At 35.2% G+C, this 24,980-nt stretch overlaps 1 protein-coding gene across 1 annotated transcript in view; it reads right to left on the bottom strand.

Moving 5' to 3' along the window:
* Positions 1–663: 663 nt before the first annotated feature.
* LOC144441318 (cubilin-like) overlaps positions 664–24,980 on the bottom strand; it is a 61,429-nt gene continuing 37,112 nt past the window's right edge. The window contains exons 35-60 of the mRNA XM_078130876.1: positions 24,520–24,661; positions 23,557–23,735; positions 22,950–23,144; positions 22,448–22,589; positions 21,630–21,808; positions 20,964–21,158; positions 20,127–20,268; positions 18,766–18,944; positions 18,053–18,247; positions 17,633–17,774; positions 16,699–16,892; positions 15,502–15,693; positions 14,724–14,868; positions 14,004–14,182; positions 13,333–13,527; positions 13,007–13,154; positions 11,797–11,981; positions 10,383–10,580; positions 8,969–9,110; positions 8,010–8,203; positions 7,026–7,223; positions 5,929–6,105; positions 5,179–5,335; positions 4,040–4,233; positions 3,313–3,478; positions 664–2,542 (exon numbers count right to left, since the gene is read on the bottom strand). Of these exons, the coding sequence (XP_077987002.1) occupies positions 3,317–3,478; positions 4,040–4,233; positions 5,179–5,335; positions 5,929–6,105; positions 7,026–7,223; positions 8,010–8,203; positions 8,969–9,110; positions 10,383–10,580; positions 11,797–11,981; positions 13,007–13,154; positions 13,333–13,527; positions 14,004–14,182; positions 14,724–14,868; positions 15,502–15,693; positions 16,699–16,892; positions 17,633–17,774; positions 18,053–18,247; positions 18,766–18,944; positions 20,127–20,268; positions 20,964–21,158; positions 21,630–21,808; positions 22,448–22,589; positions 22,950–23,144; positions 23,557–23,735; positions 24,520–24,661 (4,350 nt within the window). The 3' untranslated portion in view covers positions 664–2,542; positions 3,313–3,316. The remainder of the gene's footprint in view (positions 2,543–3,312; positions 3,479–4,039; positions 4,234–5,178; positions 5,336–5,928; positions 6,106–7,025; positions 7,224–8,009; positions 8,204–8,968; positions 9,111–10,382; positions 10,581–11,796; positions 11,982–13,006; positions 13,155–13,332; positions 13,528–14,003; positions 14,183–14,723; positions 14,869–15,501; positions 15,694–16,698; positions 16,893–17,632; positions 17,775–18,052; positions 18,248–18,765; positions 18,945–20,126; positions 20,269–20,963; positions 21,159–21,629; positions 21,809–22,447; positions 22,590–22,949; positions 23,145–23,556; positions 23,736–24,519; positions 24,662–24,980) is intronic.

Genomic DNA, 24,980 nt, shown 5'->3' with positions numbered 1-24,980 from the left:
TTGAATGATTTGAACACTAAAGATGAATTTATGATTATTATTGTAAAGTGGGCTACAAACTATCATAACACGGACATAAAGATTAAATCAAATGAATACTGACAATACACACACACTTGGCTATCAGTTGTATCATTAAACAAATATACATATATGAAGTACACATTATTGAGGCAAAACTGCTAGAAATGTTCAAATGTACATCATTTAAGGAATGATATGAAACTCCATGGATACACACATATACACACACACACACACACATACACATACTGTAGGTACTCGGTTTGAGTTCTTTGAACTTTGAACTAGGACACTTTACTTTGAGCACGACATATCACCTGACCATTTGAAAATACAGACTAAAGGTCTATACTTGAGGACTAAAATTTAGATGTGAAAAAAGACGCATGACAGAGCTATAGAAAAGTTGGCTTAGAACAGAATATCTTATGTAATAATCCTCATGGCTCCCACTGATAAGATTACACAAAAATACAGGTATGCAAATAGTAACACCCCTTACCACCCCCACCCCAACCACCACCAAGACATCTCAAGTCCCCCCCCCCCCCCCAAGAAGTCCAAACCAAAGAAACATAGATTGAAAGTATGATAAATTAACAGAAAACACAAAAACCAGACATTTTAGTTAACTCCCCCTTCCAATTTATTACAAGAATTATGGGTTACGGAGTGATCTGTATACAACTGTTTACATGTACAAGAATATAAATAAATGAACATTCCAAATAGTTGAAATAATTCTAGAGAAAGGGAAAAAACTACATTACAAATCTCAGTATAGGAACTTGATGGAGATACTATGATTGACTAGATCTAATCACTTTAAATGGTGTTATTGTGATTCAACTAATTATATTATGATAGTATACATAAACTCATCACTGTCAATTATCTTTAAATTATTTGGTAATAAACATTTCAAAAGTTATTAATGTGCCATACACATCAGTTAAACAGACACAGTCCAAGTAAATATGCATTGTTTACCTAAGTATGCCTAATTTTTTGTATCACTACCAGATCCCCTAGTTTATTAGGGATAGTCCATGAACAATTTTAAGAAAAAAATGTCCGATGGTGAACTTTTTTTTCACTGTTTGTACATTTGTGAGAATACTTATAGTAATTAAGCAAGCTTTTAATTATAGAACTTACATTTTTTCTACAAAACTGATAAGACTGTGCCTGTTTAATTGCATAAATTCACTTTCACTGTCTTTCTGTGATAAATAATGACAATAGTTCAAAGTATGATAGTCAATTGCGAAATCTCGTTTTCCAAAAATATACAAAATATTCTGAAAGTATAAATTCATATTACATTGCTTCCCTACCATTAATAATACTGATGATGATTGAAATGCTGTTTGTGTTAAAAAAAGAGAAAAAGTTAAATTAAAACTCTGAACAGTTGATATCATTGTAAGTTCAAAGTAGACATTATTATTTTGATTACTCATGAAGGAATTAAAAAAGAAAAACTTGATGCCAAATATTACCTGAGTAAAGATTATTTAAAATAAAAAGAAATGTTTTAAATGTGGTAAATGATACAAAATCTTGTTCATAAAAAATTAAACTACAAATTATTTTTTGTTTAGTATCTACATTCTACTAAAATTCAGTGATTTTGTGTCATGGTATATAATTCAAAATCAAGATGTATCCTCTGATCACCCTTGATGTACAATGGTTTGTACCGATTATATAATCATCTACTTTGTTATGGATCATACCAAATGATTAAAACAGGTGAGGGAAGAACCATTTTACATACAGGTGGGCAAGATAAGGAAAGGCTGGGCATTTTTGTCAGCAAAATTTACAATGTACAAAGCATAAGAAATTTGTTTTTGATTTGAATTTGTGAGTGCTCACTGCATGTAAATATAGGTGCATTTCCTACGAGTCGGCACCATACATTGATCTCATTTCCCCTACTTATTACTCCTCCTAAAATCTCACATTGCCACCTCATCTGATATCTGAAGAGCTTGGATTGCACAAATTTTGGAAGAGGGGAGAGAACACCAATTTACCATTTCATGTCATCTTGATAAATATAATTTTGTAACAAATGAAGGTTTTTATGTTGGAATTGGGTTGTTTTTGAATTCTTACTTCAGAGGAAACAGTTGATATCAAAGTACAATTGTTTATTTTTAATTAGAAAAATAATTAGTTTTGTCTGTCTAAGTTTGCTCTTTCATAGTTTGGCACTGGAATCTCTGAAAATGACAAGAAATTCAGAATAATTCTGAAAAATATTTATCTTCAAATTTATGACCCCATAATAATCTTTCAAGGTGTTCATAAAATCTATTACAAAGAAACACAAGCTATAGAAAATTTCATCCATAAAACTTAATAGATTGACCACTTTTTTGGATAGATTGTTGCTTCGAGTATTCAGAAATGATAAATTGGTGTTACAGAAAGGAGACGTTGAGAATCGGAATGAAAATTACTCCATAGATTTAAGAAGTGATAAGTCTTCAATTGTTGCCTCTTTTATCTGAAAAACAAGGAGAAAATATGACAAGGATGAGTATTTTGAAAGGACAACTATTAGTCGGATTAGGATTAAACTTTGGATGTGAAACACATCTTCCTGACAGATACACACAATATATACACACATGTTGACTGATCGTGAGGGCAACAGCAGATGTCTGTTTCCTTGAGGGACTGTGGGTCACCCTAACACAGAGTGTTTCACCAGGGTGAAGCCTCAAGGGAAACAGTCTGTGTTGGGGGTGAACCACAGGTCCGAGGGAAATGAAAGTATGATGTTGCATGGGAGTGATCAGTTAACAGCTGCGAGTGCTGTTGCCCATACAGACAACAGCAACTAGCAACTGTTAACCAGTAAATGTCATTTCTAGTCAATAGTGCAAAAACTCTGCATACCATGTGACCCCTTATTGACGAATCACAACGCAGTATATGTAGTAGGTATGATACACAAGAAGTTGATCCTATTAACAGACTGTTACTCTTACTGGCTCCACTGATAAGAGAGCACTAATGTGAGATCCTTGGATTCACGTATTGAAATTTATTAAATAGCAGCCTGACTTGTGAATAACCTACTGTGTGTGACTAGAGTTCTTGAGATACCATGTAGAACATCACTATTTGGCATCTCAATGGTTTCAGTGGCCTGATTGCATCTGCATGTTGTTTGTTTGATCTTACTGCTGTTATTTCTTCTGATTGGCTGAAACCTTTAGGCAAACTTTGAACGAGAAGATTTATATAGAATTCTTATCAGGACTTCCTTACCTGATTAAATATGCTCCCACGTTGCTGTATAACCTGACTCTGTTCCACTGGCATCACTGTAAAATTGAACTGAGACTGACGTATCTCCAGCCGATGACTCCCAGATCAAAGGTAATAAATAATCCTTACAGTACAAGGCAGCATTGCCAGATGGTAAAGATTCAAACTAGATATGGAAAAATAAGAAGATAAAGTCAAATCACACATTTTGGAGGGTCCCCTCCAAGATCTATGGTCAAATCAAACATACAAGTACACTGGCTTGCTACAACATACTATGATCTCAGCTATTATTTCGGCTATTAACTACAATAGTATTATTTCAGATATTCACTCATAATTACTGGCTACCAAAGGAGGGTAACACTTTGGGTGTTTTACTGTTATTTTAGAAATGCACTCATAACTATCTGTCACAGATCATAACATCGTCTGGTAAATCTGCCAAGCGTTCCTCTTAGATCAACTTGAATTGTCTCTAAGTCTTATATTCCTCAACCCATGTAATGGTTTTGAGGTACAGCTGTAGATATCACAAACATCAGAGAAACTATTGAAATTCACAACATTATTTGGAATAGCATCTTGTTTGTCTCTTACAATGGAAAACAACATAGGATAATCACAGAAATATCCTAGCAAATGGAATTTAGTAAAATAGAGAGTATGAACAGGTAGATTTTATTGACAAATCTACAAGGAATAGTGGCACGGTCTGTATATTTACCTTAAGATAATCCTTTTCACATCGTATACTGGTATCCTCTTCCAAAGAGAAAGCTGTGATTGTGAACTTGATCCTTGTGTTAGCTGGTAGATTGAAACTGATCAGACAGTCTTGATCGTTAGGATAGCTGGATGGGTATTGTGGTGACTGGATGGTGCCAGTTGTGGATGTTGCTTGAACAGTTGAACCACACGCTGTAAAGTCAACAATAAAGTATAGGCTTATATACATAGTGGGGGACAGATTGTATGTGTAGCAAACAAAAGTATACCAAGTCTGTATATTAGAGGTGCTGGCCCAGATAGGTTAACCTTGTGAGATTTGAGCCAGGAAACCCAATACTTTATATAAAAAAACACCTTGAAGGTCAGGTTTAGATAAAACTGGGGTGTGAAATACACATGTACAATCCTTTGACAGAGCTACATACAAAGGTTGGTCCAGAAAAAAGAATTATCCTATGTATTCCTTATAGCCCCACTGATAAGATAAAAACTAATGTGCATCCTTGGATTGAAACCCTGGCCTTTAAGTTGACAGTATGTGCATGTGGCTCGTGTTAATTTTGAACATGTGGGATAAAATAAAGAGATTATTTCAATAGAATTAACTGGTGTTACACATAAAATGTAGTTTATTACAATTAAACTCGATTTCAGAGTTGATTAACTATAGCTTGCTTGGAATTTGAAGTCAACAATAAAAACAAAATAGGTGTACTATGGCTAGAATGGGCTGTTTAAGGAATGTGAGATTTATTAAATCAACTTTACGTAAAATACAACCCATCTTTGAACTAAACTATTTATAACAAAATGCTACAACAGCATACATTAAGAAAAGTGGGTCACATATGATTTCTAGGGGCAAGAAACAAATGTATAAGTTGACTCTTCATGACAACTGTACAGTGTTTCTTCTTGAATTTAACTTCTGCAGTTAAAGTAAAGTATGATTTCCGGTGCAACGTTACAAGATTTATTTTCAATATTATATTTTAACGTCATATTTAAGTTATAGTTTGTCAATTTCACTCAAATGTAAATGTTTTTGTAAGGAATTTGAAATGAAATGAAAATCTAACTTACAGTAACTGACATGTGAGATTTACATGTAAATTGAAATAAGTTCAGACTAACCTGGTACTCCATCAGATGGACATGCATCAGTATTACAGGCCCTAGTATCTGAAGGTTTCTGTTCTGTACACAGACTATCATCTACTGTATTACTTGACAGTAAATCTTGACAATATACAAGCAAAGTCTCAGTTCCACCACCACAGGTTACGGGACACTGTAGGTGAAAACACAATCATGAAAATTAAGTGATGAACTTGGCAATGGAATATTTTATGTAGATGAAAACACAGTCAAATTTTAGAGAAGGGAATATACTGTCCTTGAACTTGGCAATGAGATATTTGGTAGGTGAAAAAAGTCAAATTCCAGTGGTGAGAACAGATTTGTCTTTGGAGCTTAGCAATGGGATACTTTACAATGTTGATTTCACAATTTAGATATTTTGCACATTTCAAAGCTGCAATATTCATTAACTTTTTTTCTTTCAGCTACTTTGGGGTGTCCTTTTGTAATTCAAATATACCGGCAGTAGGAGAATTTTGGCAAGCCAGGACCAGATTTTTTGTGTGTCAAAACTTTCCTTTGATATGCAAATCTGAAACACACTTTCCTGTGATATGCAAATCTGACACACAACACTTTCCTTTGGTCTGCAAATCTGCAATTCGTCTGAACTTTACAAAGTTGCAAAAACATTTTCATTTTCAAGTGCAAGGACAATATATTCCAAAATAAAATAAATATTAGCATGACCTTTGTGCAATAAAATATGATGCAGAAATGCTCAGGTTAGAAGTGTTTTCTTACCTGTACAGTGACCACAGTCTGCCATTGATAACGTGTAGGGCAAGCATTTGTATTACAAGCCTGTGAGGAAACTGGTTGGCTTCCTGCATTACATAAACTGTCTGATACAGGATTACCAGAACCGTCTCGACAGGTAACTGTACGAGTTTGTACTCCACCACCACAGGTCTGAGAACACTGGTGAATAAAAGTCAAATAAGCTTAGGGTTAAAATGGGTGTCAACAAAGGAAAAACTCATCACTCATCACTGCCTGATAGTGTGAAAGGTCCAGTTTTTGGTCCCCTTAGCTTAGGCCTATTGAAAAAAATTGTGTGGTTCCGATTACATTCATTTCTAGAATAGGTGGGGTGGGTACTTTATTTTCTTTATTTATTTATTTTTTCATATGTGAGTGTCTAGTTCAGGTAGTTATGTTTTCTGTTGTTTTCCATATGGTCTCTGTGTTATTGGTTTCTTCTCATCCGATGTACAGCCATTACAGATTGGAAGAGCAGTTTTATATTGTCTTTTTAAGTTGATGTCAGTTTCCACATCCACTATTTCTTGCGAGACTTCACAATTTTCACGATTTTATTGTTTTTTTCTCAAATATGTAAACAAACATTTAAGATTGGTGTGAAAAACTAGGTGGGGGTCAGGTAACTGGAACCAACCAATTTTCCTATTTGGTGTTACGTAACCACTTGCTACCCCACAGCGTTGGGGAGCTATTAGTACCTTAGGCAGACAAATGACTGGATCTTTCAGGCTAACTGCCTGATAGCTTTATCAACTTCTGCAGTCAAAGTCTTCTATTTTATGTGAAAATGATATTGCACATTATTAGTAATCATTCAGTCTTGAAACATCAAATTATTGGATGGCTATAAAAGTTTAAAAATGAGATACAGATTTATAGATTAGATACTAATCTCTATCAAGTCAGTAAGAGAAACCCCCCCCCCCCCCCCCCCCCATTTCATTTTAGCCATATAATAATATTACGTCTTAGCAAATATTCAAACATATTTTTGGTAATACAAGTATCAATAGCTAGTGATGCATTTCAATGAAAATAGGATACACTAAAATAAGAAATAAAAAACTGAAACTTACAGCGGCCCAAACAGTTGTTTGCCAAGTGTAATCAGGGCATGTAAAGAAGGAGTAGAAGAGATAATATCCAGTGCCTGATCCACTATTGTCACTAACAAAACGAATAGATACGGTACTACCAGTGGACTCCCAAGGTTGAGTTGGTGTTGTACTTCCACAGTATGTAGCTGCTGGGGTATTACCATTAGTATCAGAAATCTATCAAACAGAACATAAATAACAAAATTTTAGTTAGGAAACTTCACAGAATATGCTCGTTGGTACATCATTGCATCAAAGTAAATTTTTTGTTTCCAAAGAAATTTCAAACAATTTTCACTTTGTGTTTGGAATGCAATGACTAGGTTTGAATTGATTAAAATAACACAGGCAGAATGTCAGAAAGGTGTTGTTGCTGTTTGACTCTACTGAACAAAGTGAATGAAATTACGCACATATACACACAAACCCCACCCCACCCCAATCCTGAGTATTCCAGTTTTCTCTTGCTTTTAACACTATCATATAATAATAGCAATAGCTAGGTCATTGGTGGCCATACTGCTAAATTTCCAAAGTTTTATCTAGACTGAATGAAATATTATTAGTACCCCATATTCTGGTTATCAATAAAACAAAAGATTGTATAGTTTGGCCACTAGGAGTGCTGTTCGGGAGTATCCATTGGACAACAAGTGGACAAGTGAGAGCTATAGCCTCTTGTGAAAAAATCATCATTTCCCACTGGTTCAAAAGTGAAAAGTTGGTGGCATTCTCCACCAGTAAAAAAAATTCTGCTAACTTTGTTTCAAATCAAGTGATTTTCAGGAACTCGTGAAGTTCTTTTTTAGCTATATTTTATTGACTGTTTCATGTATTGTCGTATGTGACTTTTAATAGGTAGCCCTCATTTTCCCTAATGTAGGGCGCCCTCTTGTGACAGTTTTTTGAAAATCACTATGAGGTGATTCACCAGAATATCATGGCACTGTAAAGCAGTCTTACCTCTATGTAGTCCTTATCACAAACACCCTGTGTAGATCCTTCTTCAAGATCCAAATTAATGAATATAATGCGTACACATTCCCCAGCAGTATTCAGAACAGTATTCACACAATCCAAATCATTGTCATAAGCAGAACCGTAGTCTGGTGATTGTAATCCAGCGCCGTTAACATTGGTTAGCGTTTGACCACATACTAGGGAGAAACAAAGATATACAGACAAGAGTATGTTAAAGTTAGTATAACATAATGTACAATAGACTACTTGCACCATTGCACATGCATACTAGTGGTATTTACAAAGTGCAGTGTAATACCAAAAACATAAATGATCGTTCGTTGTACACGAAAGCATGTGATTACGTAGTGTCATTTTTGCAAATATTTGCTGTGTTGTGTTGTGTTGTGTTGTGTTGCTTGTATCATACGGTATAGTCCAGTTCCAAGTTGCACTAGATGAGAAAACGTCACACGTGTCGTTACATTCAGGCTTGTTTTGTCTTTTATTACAATTTATATAATTTGAAATAACATTCACTGTCTATCGTTGGAAAGACATGATGGCTACTTTAATTGTAAACTATTTTACAGAAGAAGAAACTCCATCAATGATAAAGTTTATGTTGTACATCCAGGGTACAATCAGGTGACAACCATCCCCTAGAGTAGTGTGCGCAAACTTCCCTAGTGTGTACAAAATACATGCCATTGTATGGAGAGATATGCAAGGTATCTTGGAAATCTAATTGTCTTTTGTAGGATTCTGTATACATTTTTGATAAACTGGTAGAAGTATGAGAAATATGAAATATAGATATATAAAGAAATATGATTTGTGATCTAGTGAGTACCTTGTATTGAAAGTCACTTGATAACACTATACATACAGCATGTGTGAGTGTACCAGACTTGAGACACAGGTGGAGTATATTGAAAGTCACTAGATAACACTATACTTACAGCATGTTTGTGTATTGCAGACTTGAGACACAGGTGGTTTGGTGCCAGCACACAATGATTCTGTTGGTGCTACTTCACTACTCTGTGAATTCAGACACTGTACTGTACGGGTTTGTACTCCACCATCACAGGTTACTGAACACTGAATCAAACAAAAATAATACATTTAGACTTCCTTGTATTATCAGTAGCTCATACATTCATCCAACTTCATATTTTCACATGTTCCCCTTCATTGATATCAGCATTTATCAAATATTTATATATAATCCCATGAAATCAATGTTAGTTTTACGTCATAATGCTCCGAGTATGATTCCGCGGACTAATACAAATTCGAGCCGGTAGGCGAGAATTTGTAGTCCGCGGAATCATACGAGGAGCATTATGACGTAAAACTAACATTGATTTCATGGAATTATATATTTATCACATAACTAAGTATTTCCCCGTATTTTTCTAAAATTTTAAATCGTATTTTACGAATACTGCATCATTTCATCGCACTATATTCTTCATCGCGTATTAAAAAATGGCGCCCGATGGCTATGCAAATTACATAATCGCGTGACCTGTCGCGAGGTCAAGCTTACCATATGTATGGTATCGGTCATACTGTAGTGTGGTTTCTCAACCAAAATTATCGGTTATAACCTTGCGATGTACATGTTATATCGAATTTAGTTTAAAACATAAGTAGAATTGTCTGAATACGACTTTTGTGCCGTCATTTTAATCATATTTTCTCGGGTTGTGTAAGTTCGGAGATCTGAGCTCGACGGAAAATCGGAAGTTACAGCTTGCCGGCTGCTACATCGATAATCTACGTGATTTTTAAATAGAATAAGATGTATCAAATTAAAATAAAAGGACTTCTACATATCAAACTCATGTCATCCAAGGATATATGTAACGTAATGTATGCATTTACGTTTTGAAAGCACATAATTATTACGATAAACTTGATCGTAGGATTGGCACGAGCACTCGAACAGTACGGAGAAAAAATAGTTCGGTAGAACAGGGGTGATATGCTCTGAAATCACCCCTGTTTGACGTCACACAGTAGAAGATATGCACGTATTTATGTGATAATGAATAGTACAAAATAGAAATAACATTTACGGTCGATAGTTTATACATGTAAAATTTCTGGAGTTGAAATATGTAAATTTGTCAATATGCAACACTTTATGTTTTGGTGAATCCATACGTGATTAAATCCATTTACTCAGAGAAACACTGCTAAGGAACACAGAATTTCTATAAATTATGATGTGCTTAAGTTCAGGTATATATTAAGTTAATCATTCATATGCTTCATTATGATGTCAAATTAATTTATTTTTGGAGAAACACACTGAAAGAGTTACTGTATACAGGAGCATAAAAAACTTGGGAATGAGATACTTACACTTGACCATGCTCCAGGTGACCATGCAAACTGTGGACAAGTGTTGAATGTTGCAAAGGCTTGGTATCCAGTACTTGTTACACTGTTATCATTGGAATGGAAGGTGACTCTAACACTACCAGATGCTGATTGGAAAGTTGGCAGTGTACTATATGTACCACAATATCTCTCAGATATACCGTACACTGTATCTTCAATCTGTGTAGTACAATAATAACACAATCATAACATCAGTCTGATAATATAGATTATCTCAAAATATCGCCATTTTCTAAGAATTTTTCCAACATTTACTTCTGAAAGTTTCTGGGGTAGATAAAATAATTTGCCTTACTCCGGTATCTTGAACTAGATCAATAGAGTACTCTTGTTTACTATGCATCAAGTTTTTATTATCATATAAGAGTGTTTCAACTTAGTCATTCCTCTGTGTAAAGCTGCCATGACTTCAGTTACTGCACAAGGTATACTATTTTTTTAAGTTACAAATGAAAATTTCTATACCCATAGAGTCAAGACATTCTTGGAAGCGAATCCAAAGATTTTTAGAAAAAAAAATGTTTTTATCAATCTTACTAATTATGTTATGGCATGTATTTATAAACCCTTGAAATTGATAGCAGAATTATCAAATAAAAAAAATCAAACAATTTGATAAGACAAATCTATCATGATAATTTGGTACAGATACAGCCAACATATCAAAACTGGTGGATATGAATCTTGAAATTAAAATCCACAGTGTATAGACTTAATACTAGTAAACATTGTATCTACCACAGTATTCTATAAATCGCATTCAACATGTACAAAATGTTGCAGCCAGAATTATTATGTCATGGTCATATCACTCCACTTCTACAGGAATTACATTGGTTGTCTGTATGTCAATGTATTATTTATAAAATCTTAGTCATCACTTTTAAATGTCTTCATGGTTCAGGTCCTCCATATCTTAGTGAGTTAGTCAGTCTCTATGTCCCGGGGCATAGCCTACATTCTGCTGATCATTTTAAACTTAGTACCATTACAACCAGGACAAAAAAAAGGTGACAGGGCTATCAGAGTTTCTTCCCCAGTTTTATCGAATGCTTTCCCTCTGCAAATCCGTCGTTGTGATAATTTCAATGTTTTTAAGCATATGCTGAAAACACATCTTTTTAATCTTGCCTTCTCTTAGATCTGGAATTTAATTTTTATACTTTTTATGCTTGTGTTGTATTTTAAGCAGCTCTGATCACTGTCTCTGTGCACTATAGTCGCTATATAAATTAAATTATTATTATTATCATTATCTATATTATCAAATTTATACAGTGGTAGTCTGTTAGACAGATGGAAATCATTCACTTGGCTTAATCTGACTACCAAGCATAAAAGTGTAAATTTGAATCTGTGTAAACTCTATACATACCAAAACATAATCATTGTCGCAAAGTCCCGAAGTAGAGCCAGCTTCGACATCAAAGGCAGTAAAGATGACATTGATACAGCCAACACCGTTAGTAACAGTTGTTACACAGTCTAAACCATCGACATAATTACTGGGGTAGTTGTAGGACTGCAGTGCAGAAGCTGATGTCAACGTAGCATCACAATCTATGACGAGAGAAAAAAAATTGCCATGAATTCTTGTTACTTGTAATAGGATTTTATCACCTAGCCATGAAAGAACAACAGCCATGAATTCTTGTGATATGAAATATCGACAGATATTTACCATCTATACCAGTAGGCATGTTACCGTTGTAACAATCAGTCAATTTCTCTGTCCACATCATGACTCCTGCTCCATACATTACACATGTTATACTATACATATAGGTTATAACCTAACATTCTATTTTGACCCTCTAGCATGAGATAAATGCTATTACTGTAATTACAGGTACTGAGAATAAGTCAACCATCTTGTTCTATTTTGACCCTTTAGCATGAGATAAAATGCTATTACAGGTACTGAGAATAAGTCAACCATCTTGTTCTATTTTGACCCTTTAGCATGAGATAAAATGCTATTACAGGTACTGAGAATAAGTCAACCATCTTGTTCTATTTTGACCCTTTAGCATGAGATAAAATGCTATTACAAGTACTGAGAATAAGTCAACCACCTTGTTCCATTTTGACCCTCTAGCATGTGATAAAATGCTATTACAGGTACTGAGAATAAGTCAACCATCTTGTTCTATTTTGACCCTTTAGCATGAGATAAAATGCTATTACAGGTACTGAGAATAAGTCAACCACCTTGTTCCATTTTGACCCTCTAGCATGATGTAAAATGCTATTACAGGTACTGAGCATAACATGGCTATACAGGATTTGTGATGTGGCTATTATACCATATTTACACTTAATGATTACACATGTCTGACTTCAGGATGTTGTCCCAGACAGGTAGTAAAGTGTAACAACCCTGTCTCTGTCATGCATGTATAAATATTAAATATCACGACTTCACATCCTTGAAGAAAACCTGAGGACTAATGGTGCAAGCTAGGATTTATCCAAGCATTTTGGTTAAGTACATAGTTGTAATTTATTTATTTAAATTGTAACATTCCAAGGTTACTGGAGTATTCAAATAAATTTGATTGTATTGTATTGTATTGAAAACCTACCGATCTCACAGGCAGTACGACTACATGGCTGGGTTTCATCCGGTTTTGTGTTTACACACAGTGATTCGGCAGGTGCCCCAGCATTAGTCTGAGTGTTACGACACTCCACGGTACGTATCTCTACTCCGTTATCACAAGTCACTGAGCACTGAAAACGAAACACACTTAATTTAGACTTTGAAATTAACATGGAAAGTAATACATCACAGAGAATGGAATAATACACATCAGACTTTGAAATGAACATGGAAAAGAAAGCAGCTGATCTGATTGCTTGCAAATAAGACATATTTTTATTAGTTAAACCTATGTAAAGATATACATACTTGTCCCCATGCGCCGGTTATCCAGTCATACACTGGGCATGAAACGAATGTTTCTTGAATGAAAAAGCCAGTGCCTTCATTATCACCATCACTATGGAAATTAATATCGACTGATCCACTTGAGGAGACCCATGGTTGAGGTATGGCCACTCCACAGACTTTCCTTGTTAAGTCTGGGTAGCTTGTGTCTTGAATCTGTTAGCAAAGGTTACATAATTAACAACAATCGGTATTTATGCAAATTACTCATTAATGTTTACATAAACTTAACTAGTTTTTGCTATCCTCATAAGGAAGATTACCAATGTTAAGAGCAGGATATGTATAATAATATAGAAATTAAATAAATCAGAGTTCCATAGAGGGTTCCCTACCAAAATTATTGTACGAGGTATAGGAATTTATGCAAAGTTTATCAAATTTCTCATGTTATCAGAGTTGCTATCAAACTCATGATACACTGTGTGGAATCTATGCAATTTTACCCGATTACCCAGAGGGCCAGAGGGGTTTAGCTGACATGGTGTGCTGTAAAAGTTGTCCCTAGCTACCCCTCTATCCCTCCAACCACCCCACCCCTTTTAGCTAAAACACTGATTTCAAGAAAGACATCTTCTGATGAGATCTTCCGATGAGACAAAAAGACTTCATAAGGCTCCACTAGTACTTACCTCAAGATAGTCCTTAGTGCAGTCCACTGAATCTTCCAAATTAAAAGCCAAGAATGTTACACTAACACAGCCATTGCCATTGGTGATGTCGTAAGTACAATCTTGATTTGCTGGATAGGCTTGGGGATAGTTAGTAGATTGTATGAATTGACCGCTTGTACTGAAAGAAGCATCACAAACTGAGGAGAAATGAAAGGAGAAAAAAGAAAGTAGAATAATCAGAATGATTCACAATACATTGTGCATGGTTACAAGAATCAATACGGCAGTAAAACATAGTTTCTAACTTACCTTTCCAAATTAACTATATTTTATTGACATTAGTCAAAATACATGTATATCATAATGTACAACATATTTTGATGAAATTAAGTTAAATGTTTCTTTATCATATTATAAGTAGGACTGGCATTCCTAGGATAAAATGTATTATTGTAATAGTTTGTCTTCCTTCAAATCAAAATATCTTCATATACATACCAGTGCACCCTTAAAAAGATTAAGTTTCTGTTGCGGCTCAAAATAATGACAAATAGGTTTGTTGTGGGTCGAGGAAAGGAGAACACCAAATTTTGGCAGGTCAATCAACTAGTGTCAATGGTGCGTCATATTTGCTGAGAGAGCATGGGTAAAACGTTTCAATTTGCCTCTACTTGCTGCATGTGAAAATAACCTGTGTGTACAGTTTCAAACGATGCAAGAGAAATGTCATGTGTTTACCTGGACATGCCTCTAAATTGCAAGGTTCTGTTGTTGGTAGTACGGCGAGTTGGTTACAGTTAATGTCGTTTACTACGCTATTATCAGATGTTTGTTGACACACCACAGTACGAGTTCTCTGTCCTCCACCACATGTCACATCACACTAGAAACCAAACAAGCAATTATAAAGTGTAAATGAGTAAAGCAATTGATGTTAATTCAAAAATATGACAGTGTGCAAATAAGATTTTATTCCCCAATATTTTTCATGGCTGAGCCAAGAAAAATATGAGTGACCTAAGGGGGCTTGTCACTACAAGTTGCTAGACAAGTAGTGACAAAATCCCTTAGCTCATGAATATCTTCTGACTGAATGAAGAAAAATATTGAAGAATAACATAATTATCTCAGTGCCAATAATATCAAAGAAAAACCACGGAAAGTAATGGGTAATTTTGAATGTTTTCACTCATCTTCCAAACACAGACATAGACATGTGCTGTTGTGACACAGAAAAACCAGGATATAAATTCAATATTTTTTTGTTGAACTTGGCTTGTGCATGTCATAATATTTTGTATTCTCCTAAGAATACATTTGAATGTATTAAAAACACACATTGAAAAAAGAAAAATTATATAAAAACGCACTGAAAAGGACAAATTTGTTCATATTGACTATGCATGCTTTGCACATTGTGAAATGTATATCAAAGCAACCCAGCAAATTTCTCAATTCAAAGAAAATTAAATTGTTTTTAAAGTATAGTAATCCACTAATGTGTTTGAAGCCTTACCTCTCCCCACGCTCCTGGCAGATAGGAATATGTTGGACATGTCACAAAGGTAGCATATACGCTGAAACCTCTAGCAGTGACTGAATCATCAGAATGGAATACAACTTCAACATTTGAGGAACGTGAATTAAATACACGAGAAATACCTCCACACATTTTATCAGTCAAGGTTGGATAACCAAGGTCAGTAATCTGAAAGATAAAATTGAATTATTATGCTTGAAATTTACTTAAAATGAATTAGCTTCAAAAATAAAGGTGTGCAATAATGATAATCATGATGAACTAGATTATCTAGTAGATATGGGATGTGCTCTAGATGTAGGGTTTACTCTAGATGTAGGGTTTACTCTAGATGTAGGGTTTGCACTAGATGTGGGGTTGGCACTAGATATGGGGTTTGCACTAGATAGGGATGTGCTCTAGATATGGGTTTTCACTACATTGTAGATGTGGGGTTGCCACTAGATATGGGATGTGCTCTAGATGTGGGGATTGCACTAGATGTGGGGATTGCACTAGATGTGGGGTTGGCACTAGATGTGGGGTTGGCACTACATGTAGATATGGAGTTTGCACTATATATGAGGTTTGCTCTAGATAGGAATGTGCTCTAAATATAAGGTTGGCACTAGATGTGGTGTTTGCACTAGATGTGGGGTTTACTCTAGATGTGGGGTTTGCACTAGATATGGGATGTGCTCAAGATGTGGGGTTTGCACTAGATGTGGTGTTTGCACTAGATGTGGGGTTTACTCTAGATATGGGGCTGGCACTAGATGTGGGGTTTTCACTAGATATGGGGTTTGCACTAGATGTGGTGTTTGCACTAGATGTGGGGTTTACTCTAGATGTGGGGTTTGCACTAGATGTCGGGTTTGCACTAGATGTGGGGTTTGCACTAGATGTGTGGTTTATTCTAGATGTGGAGTTTACTCTAGATGTGGGGTTTGCACTAGATGTGGGGTTTACTCTAGATATGGGGCTGGCACTAGATGTGGGGTTTACTCTAGATATGGAGTTTTCATTAGATGTTGGGTTGGCTCTAGATGTGGGCTGGCACTAGATGTGGGGTTGGCACTAGATGTCAGTGGGGTTGGCACTAGATGTGGGGTTAGCGCTAGAGGTTGGGTTGTCACTAGATGTGGGTGGGGTTGGCACTAGATGTGGAGTTTGCAAGTCTACACTTTTACTTACCTCCACATAATCAGTATCACATAGTCCTGCTGTTGATCCTGGTTGTAGCACAAAGTTAACAAAAGTAAGACGAGTACACAGACCACCTGGTGCATTGATAGTAGTTGTACAGTCTTGGTTGTTGTCATAGTTACCATTCTGGTCATAGTTGGGTGAGTTAATAAACTGTTGTGTTGTAATGGTTCCATCACAACCTAAACAGAACAATCAAATCGTAATATTTTTAATTATAGTAAATTCACAGACTTTGATTTTTGTTGTCCAATGTTAATGTGAAATGATACTCATTTTCATTGTAATATCAACTAAACATGAATCTATTATAGAGTATTTTGACTTTTACTGCAAAAATAACGTATCATGTATTTACTTACTACACGCCTTCACTCATAATTGCTTGTTTTATTTTACCCTTTCTTCACAAAGTCAAACTACTTTTACAACTCATTGTAATTTCAATATAATTTGATGTAATCTGGTTTTAATTTTTGTGTTCAATTTTATCACAAGGTTTAAATATTAAATGTATTGGAGTCCATTTTGGATGCGAGAAGTCTATCTACACCATCCTACATTAGTTTCTGGACAAGTAATTTGCTCTACCTAAAACCAAACCAGTCCTGACCAAACTATTAAAGCCCTAATCCAAACTCAACCTAATCCAAATCAACCCAAACCAATCCCCACCAAACAACCTGTCAACTAACAAACATAACCAAACTCTGTCAAACCATAGACCCTACACGTAGGGTCTATGGTTCAACCAAATTCAGCCAAATTCCAACCAAACCCAAACTAACCCATCCTGACCCATGAAACCAAACAACCAAAAGCATTTATGAACTACAAGTACCAGAAATATTGTTTTATTTATTTTATAATGGTGATGAATAGTTTTGGACAATACTAATAAACCATAGTAACATGGCCTTACTTGGGCATACATCGGTATTACAGTTTTCTATTTCAGCTGGTTTTTGTCCGGTACAAAGTGAATCATCTTCCAGTTGGCCAGTTCCAATTTCTGTACAGGTGACATTTCTTGTCCTGGTTCCGCCACCACAAGTTACATCACACTGAAAGTATACAATATAACATAATGGTGTGTCAGTATCCAAGTCTGTGTCTATGTCAGAGATATTTTTCCTTAAATTAACAACAGATAAGTTTGAAATTGAAAATACTTCAAAACAGTCTTGTTCTGTTATTTATGTACAAAAAGATTCTCCCTTCCTGGACTCCTATTACCAGCTTTTACAAAAAGTATTACTGGTCTATGCAAACTTTTGTACAAAAATCCTAACGATATAAAACACTATAAAATATTCTATGGAACAATGATGCATTTACTTACATCACTCCACTCATCAGCATCCCAGGAATATTGAGGACATGGAATATTTTGAGGGAATACTTGGAAACCATTTCCAGTGACTGCACTATTAGTATGTACTGTTAAAACAACAGTTCCACTGACTGAGCTCAATGTAGGTGGTGTCTGAGAACCACAGAATCTGCGTGGTGGGTTAGTACTTCCTAGATCATTAATCTAGAAAAAAAAAACAAATATAGGTGCATGAAACATACTTATCGAAAAAGGCCACATATAATAAAATGGAAGTATAAAACAGAAAATTAATCAGCTAATTAAGAGAGACACAGACTAAAACTTATGGTGTGAAATGTTGATATATACATTTCTTTCAGGCCATTGGTTATTAATGGCCATATACTCTCAGTAAGGTGGCATTTTTTTTTATGACATCAATGATCTTGCAGTGTACATTTTTGGGGACTACCACAGTTTACACTGTCTTGATTACTGAGTGATTATATCCCCACAACAGATGACAACAGAGGTAGCATTATCACATTTGTACTTGTGTAACCTTGGACACCTGTCCAAATGTTTAGTTTTAGTCTATCCACACAACAGAGGCATTGTTATTACCCACTTGTGTAATTTACCACCTTGGACACCTGTTTGTGTCTATCTCAGTAAACTGAAAGCTTGGTTTCCACAGTAGTATTTGATTATTGATTAAAAGCAATGAAATCAAGGTTTACCTCCAAATAGTCATTATCACACACACCCTGTGTACTCCCTGCTTCAATATCCATGTTTATAAAAACTAAACTCATACAGCCATTATCATTGGTGATTGTAATCTCGCAGTCCAAGTCATTTTCGTAGTCAGCACTGGTAAAGGTAAACAACTCACCACTGGTCACATTACGATCACAGCCTGTAATACCAAAGATGAAAAATAACATTAGTTTCAATAATCTTCATTGGTCTAAAACTTGGAAATTTGTTACCATGACCACCGCTGTTCAGTGCCCTGGTGTTTAAAGTGGCCATATGGATGTGGATTGGGTATTTATTTTGGATTTTTAAATTTATAAAACAATCCTATCATGGCTTCCTACTTGATAAATTAATGTGAAACAACATAGACCCAATCTGTGTTTGTAACGCAACACATTGCAGAAAGCCAAACATTGTGTAAAAAGTTTGTTATTATACGCACAATAACAAACATTTTACACATTTATTAATCATTTGTAATTTATTGAGTTACAAACACAGACTTGGTCTATGTTGTTTCACATTGATTTTTCAAGGAGGAAGCCATGATAACATTGTTTTATAAATTAAAAATCCAAAATAGATATAGAATCCTCATCCACATGACCACTTTAATGTTGTGGGAGGAGGAAATCAGAATACTAGAGGGAAATTTTGTTGTTTGGTACGCTCAAACTGACTTACACCCTCCTTCTGTACACATGATGTTATCCCCTAGTGTCTAGTATTCAAGCAAAACAATTACGGGTATTTAAGACCCATGAGGTCCATCTCATACTCTTGCATTAAAGTGGCTATATGGATGAGAATTAGGTATTTGTTTTGGATTTTTAATTTATTAAACAATTTTATCATGTTTCCTACTTGAGAAATCAATGTGAAATAATGTATGTCAAATCCTTGTTTGTAACTCAATGAATTGCAAAAGACTGCTTCTATTAATGAGTAAAATGTTTTTTATTGTATGTAGAATAACAATTTGACTTTTTTTTAGCATTTTGCTATTTATTGAGTTACAAACACAGACTTGGTTTATCATATTTCACATTGATTTCTCAAGTAGGAAGCCAAGATAAAATTGTTTTATAAATTAAAAATCCAAAATAAATACCCAATTCTCATCCATATGGCCACTTTAACAATGTCAGGTCAATGAAGCCATACAGATTACATAGCATCACTCTTTTGTTCATGACTAATGTTTTCTAGATCTCCACAAAACAACTTTTTTCATTCCTAAGTTTTAATCCTAATCTGGAAAGGACCTTTAAAAATATTGCAAAGCATTACCATTTTCCATCCATGCATTACAGACATTGACAGATGAAATGATCTTTACCTGGGCAAGGCTGTTCATTACAATTTTCTGATTCAGCTGGTTTTTGTCCAGCACAAAGTGATTCATCAGCAAGTGTGGTAGTTCCAGTCTCTGTACAGGTCACAGTTCTGGTTCTGGTTCCACCACCACAAGTTACATCACACTGAAAATGTTCACAAAGGATGATATTTTACAAAAGTTAAAATATAATTAGCAACATACCTAGTTCTGCATTTATAAATTTAACTAAACACAATGCACAACTATCTGACAAAAAACATTCAACAGCTCATAATTATTTTTCCATAATTTTCTATTTCTCTTAGCTGTTACAACATTGTGCCATTTGCAAATTAGGGGAGTTTTGTCAACTTTCTCGACTCTAAGTTGTTTATTGATAACATAAATATGTGATTCACTCATCCGTTTGTAGGTTGTACATCAGATAAACGTCTGAATGTCTTAAATGACATGAAACATTCTAATAGACTACTTTACTTACCTACATTGATTTTTGGTGACAAAGAATTTGCCAAAAATTTGACTTACAATTAAAGTACCCTTTGTTTGTTATTTATACTTTATTCTTCCATGTCAAACCCTATACAAATTTAAATTAACTAGCTTTTGTTTTTCTTATTTTATTGTCGCATGCTTTCATGTTTTGAGATACACAATGCAGTTTCTACCAGTGAGAGTGTTAAAGTACCGGGGTAGTATTTGTTCAATATTATCTTCAAATCACTTTTATTGTACCCTCTAACACTCAAAGTTTTGTACACTGATCAAGCTTCATCCAAATGTCTATGGCAATGTTGTAAAATTATGATGGACATATGTAAGGTTGAATACACTTACCTGCTCCCAATCATCAACATTCCATGAATACTGAGGACATTGATTGAATTGAGGGAATACTTGGAAACCACTTCCTGTGACTGCATTATTAGTATGTACCGTTAAGACAACAGTTCCACTAACTGACTGCCATTGAGGAGGTGTCTGAGAACCACAGAATCTGGGTGGTTGACCTGCTCTTCCTAAGTCATCAACCTGGCAAAATCAAAATAATTATGCATGTGGTTAAGTTATCATCAATACTATGTAGTCAAGAGGAAGAAAAGCTGGCCAGGGCTGGGACTCAAGTGGGGACCCTCTGATCACTAGACAGATGCACTACCAGTCACGCTATCCAGGTTGACTTCATTGATCCTATGACACATTATTTTCCTTTCTCTCGTTTGGAAACCAATCCAACTATGACACTGCAGAGGCTGAATGCCAATACATGCCTAGTTTTATATCTAGTTACCAAATATAGTAAAGATGGGAAGAAGATGGTCAGGACCAAAACTCAAACCTAGAACCCTCCCAACACTAGACAGATGATGCACCACATTAAACCATGCTATCAAGGCAATGTCCACTGACCCGACCACAAGTTATATACAATCACTTCATAACAGCACCAATGTTTATGAGTTTGATTTAAACTTTAACTTTACGATGCTTCACTAAACTCACCTCTAAATAGTCATTATCACAAACATTTAGACTACTTCCAGCTTCAATATCCATGGCGATGAAGATCAACTGCATACACCCGGCACTGTTTGAAATGGTAATTTCACAATCCAAATCATTTTCATAATCTGCACTGGTAAACTGAATCATTTCACTGGTGGTTACATTACGATCGCAACCTGAAATACAAAATTTGTCAAAATCATTACTGTATCATTGTTGTATGCTGCGACAAGGCCTAGCCATCTGATTGATTCTACAGTGCTCAAAATGTTCACAATCGCTATTATTTTCCACATTTTTCTTTAAATTAATCTTGCACTGGTATAATAGACCCATAGACCCCTCCATCCACGGTCTATGGGTGAAGGTGACCTTGTCTGGAACTGCATGAGGCACCATTTTTTACTAAGTCAGTATGTCAGTATATAAAACGCAATTACAAAATATACACTAAACCTTATCATAATACATCATTTTCATACAGCCTTCGGTGATTGGTTTAGATCATGTCACATGGTATGGACTAGTGACCCTTAGTGACCTCAATTTGCATAGGGTGAGGCAATAGTCATTCTATTTTCCCTAGGGCAATAATCATGTACACAGTCTTTTTAGTGATTTGCTTTGACTATGCAAGAATATGTGCTTGAAAATATGGTGTACTATAAAAAAACTTATTGCCTGAAAATCATAAAATACTTGATACTTAGATGGTAATTTTGTCATCAAATATGATAAATTTTAATAACCAAATAACAATCGCTGCTGCAATATCCTTACAGTTACATCATCCATCAGTATTACTAACACCTTACCTGGGCATGGCTGTTCATTACAATTTTCTGATTCAGCTGGTTTTTGTCCAGCACACAGTGATTCATCAGCAAGTGTGGTAGTTCCAGTCTCTGTACAGGTCACAGTTCTGGTTCTGGTTCCACCACCACAAGTTACATCACACTGAAAATGTTCAAAAAGATGATATTTACCAAATATTAAAATACAATTTGCAACATACATACTTATTCATGTGTGTGATTTCTCAAAATGCAATTTGAAATGCACAATGCACACATTCCTAAGAAATTATCATGATAGTAATTCACAACTCTTCAAAAAAATTCGTTTTCTCTTCATTGTTAGAATATTGTGCCCTAGAAAGTGAGGAGTCTTGACAACTTTCTCAACCCTCACATGTTTATACTGACATGATAAACACGTGACTTCACTCATCTGACTTTAGGTTGTAGAGTTGTATGTCTTAATGTCTTAGATAACATTTTGGATAACATGAAATACTCTTAGACTACTTTTACTTACCTGCTCCCAATCACCAATATTCCATGAATACTGAGGACACTGATTGAATTGAGGGAATACTTGGAAACCACTTCCAGTGACTGCATTATTAGTATGTACTGTTAAAACAACAGTTCCACTAACTGACTGATATTGAGGAGGTACCCGGGAACCACAGAATCTGGGTGGTTGACCGTTTCTTCCTAAGTCATCAACCTGGCAAAATCAAAATAATGTGCATGTGGTTAAGTTATCATCAATACTATGTAGTCAAGAGGGAGAAAAGTTGGTTAGGGCTGGGACTCAAACCCAGAACTGTCAAAACATTGGATGGATACATGACTTACCATGCTAGCCACACTGATGTCTATTGATCATACCACCCTCCTCTCCCTTCTCTTTTTTTGGGAGCCCACTCAAACTACAACACTGTACCTTATTGCCAGATGTAGTAAAGAAGCTGGCAAGGACCATGACGTTCTGAACACTAGGCAGAGATACACCATAAACAATGCTACGCAGGCCAATGTCCACTGATTCTACCACACTTATATATACAGTCACTTTATATAACAGCACCAACGTTTGTGAGTTCCATTTACACTTTAGCACACTTGACTAAACTCACCTCTAAATAGTCATTATCACAAACATTTAGACTACTTCCAGCTTCAATATCCATGGTGATGAAGATCAACTGCATACACCCGGCACTGTTTGAAATGGTAATCTCGCAATCCAAATCATTTTCATAATCTGCACTGGTAAACTGAATCATTTCACTGGTGGTTACATTACGATCGCAACCTGAAATACAAAATTTGTAAAGATTACTATACCTGCAGCATGCCAAGTTGTATGCGTTCAAACAGAAAATTTGGATTTTATACACTGGACGTTATGTGCCATGACAACACATAAAGTCATATTGGTTCAATCTGCAATGCTTGGAATATGAGTCAAAGCATTCATTCAGAATCATCATTAATTTTGTCATATTTTCTTAAATTCAGCTTACATAGTTCTTTACTAGTATCATATTATTCTACAATACTTTCTTTATTCAGCTGCTTAGGAGTACTTGGAATGTTGTATGTACACAACTTCAAAATGAAATAAAAGTAACCGATGAAAATCATCAACTTCTTATTTTGTCATCAAATTTGATGAATTTAAACAAATACTGCCCATTCCATGTTAGTACTAACTGGCTCTGTTTGATATAAATATGTAGAAACCAATGAGAAACTGCACTTGTTACACTTTAAAGATAGCAAGATTGAATGAATACTATAACAGTTTCTTGTGACGTTTTGTCTAAATGAAATGAAGTAATGTGCCAGGGTATGCAAAACATTGGTGACTGCACATCTGTAGGTGCAGTACATTTAAATGATTTAGTTTGTTTAGACAAAATGTAGCAAAGAATTGTTATTTTGCTAACTTAAAGTGTTGAATGTGCAGTTTCTTAGTGACTTCTGTATGGTTATATCAAACAGAGCCAGTGAACACTAACATGAAATGGGCGATAGTGATCGCTGCTTCAATATCATTACAGTTAAATCATTGGTCAGTATTACTAACACCTTACCTGGGCATGGCTGTTCATTACAATTTTCTAATTCAGCTGGTTTTTGTCCAGCACAAAGTGATTCATCAGCGAGTGTGGTCGTTCCAGTCTCTGTACAGGTCACAGTTCTGGTTCTGGTTCCACCACCACAATTTGCATCACACTGAAAATACAACAATGTTGACAGATGTTAAAATAGACGTCCAGTTTTGAACTATAACTACACCTTGTGGTTGATTTCATCTCATGCAGAATACTGACATTGATCCAACAATTTTGGAGAAGATAAAACATTGATTTTTGGTGACAAAGAATTTGCCAAAAATTTGACTTACTATTAAAGTACCCTTTGTTTGTTATTTATACTTTATTCTTCCATGTCAAACCCTATACAACAGTTACTGTAAGTTTTGTTTTTCTTATCTTATTTTTCTATGCTTTCATGTTTTGAGATACACAATGCAGTTTCTACCAGTGAGAGT

The sequence above is a fragment of the Glandiceps talaboti genome, chromosome 10 (genome assembly GCF_964340395.1).
Source record: "Glandiceps talaboti chromosome 10, keGlaTala1.1, whole genome shotgun sequence".
Lineage (NCBI taxonomy): Eukaryota > Metazoa > Hemichordata > Enteropneusta > Spengelidae > Glandiceps > Glandiceps talaboti.
This window is presented reverse-complemented; position numbering and strand designations above follow the sequence as displayed.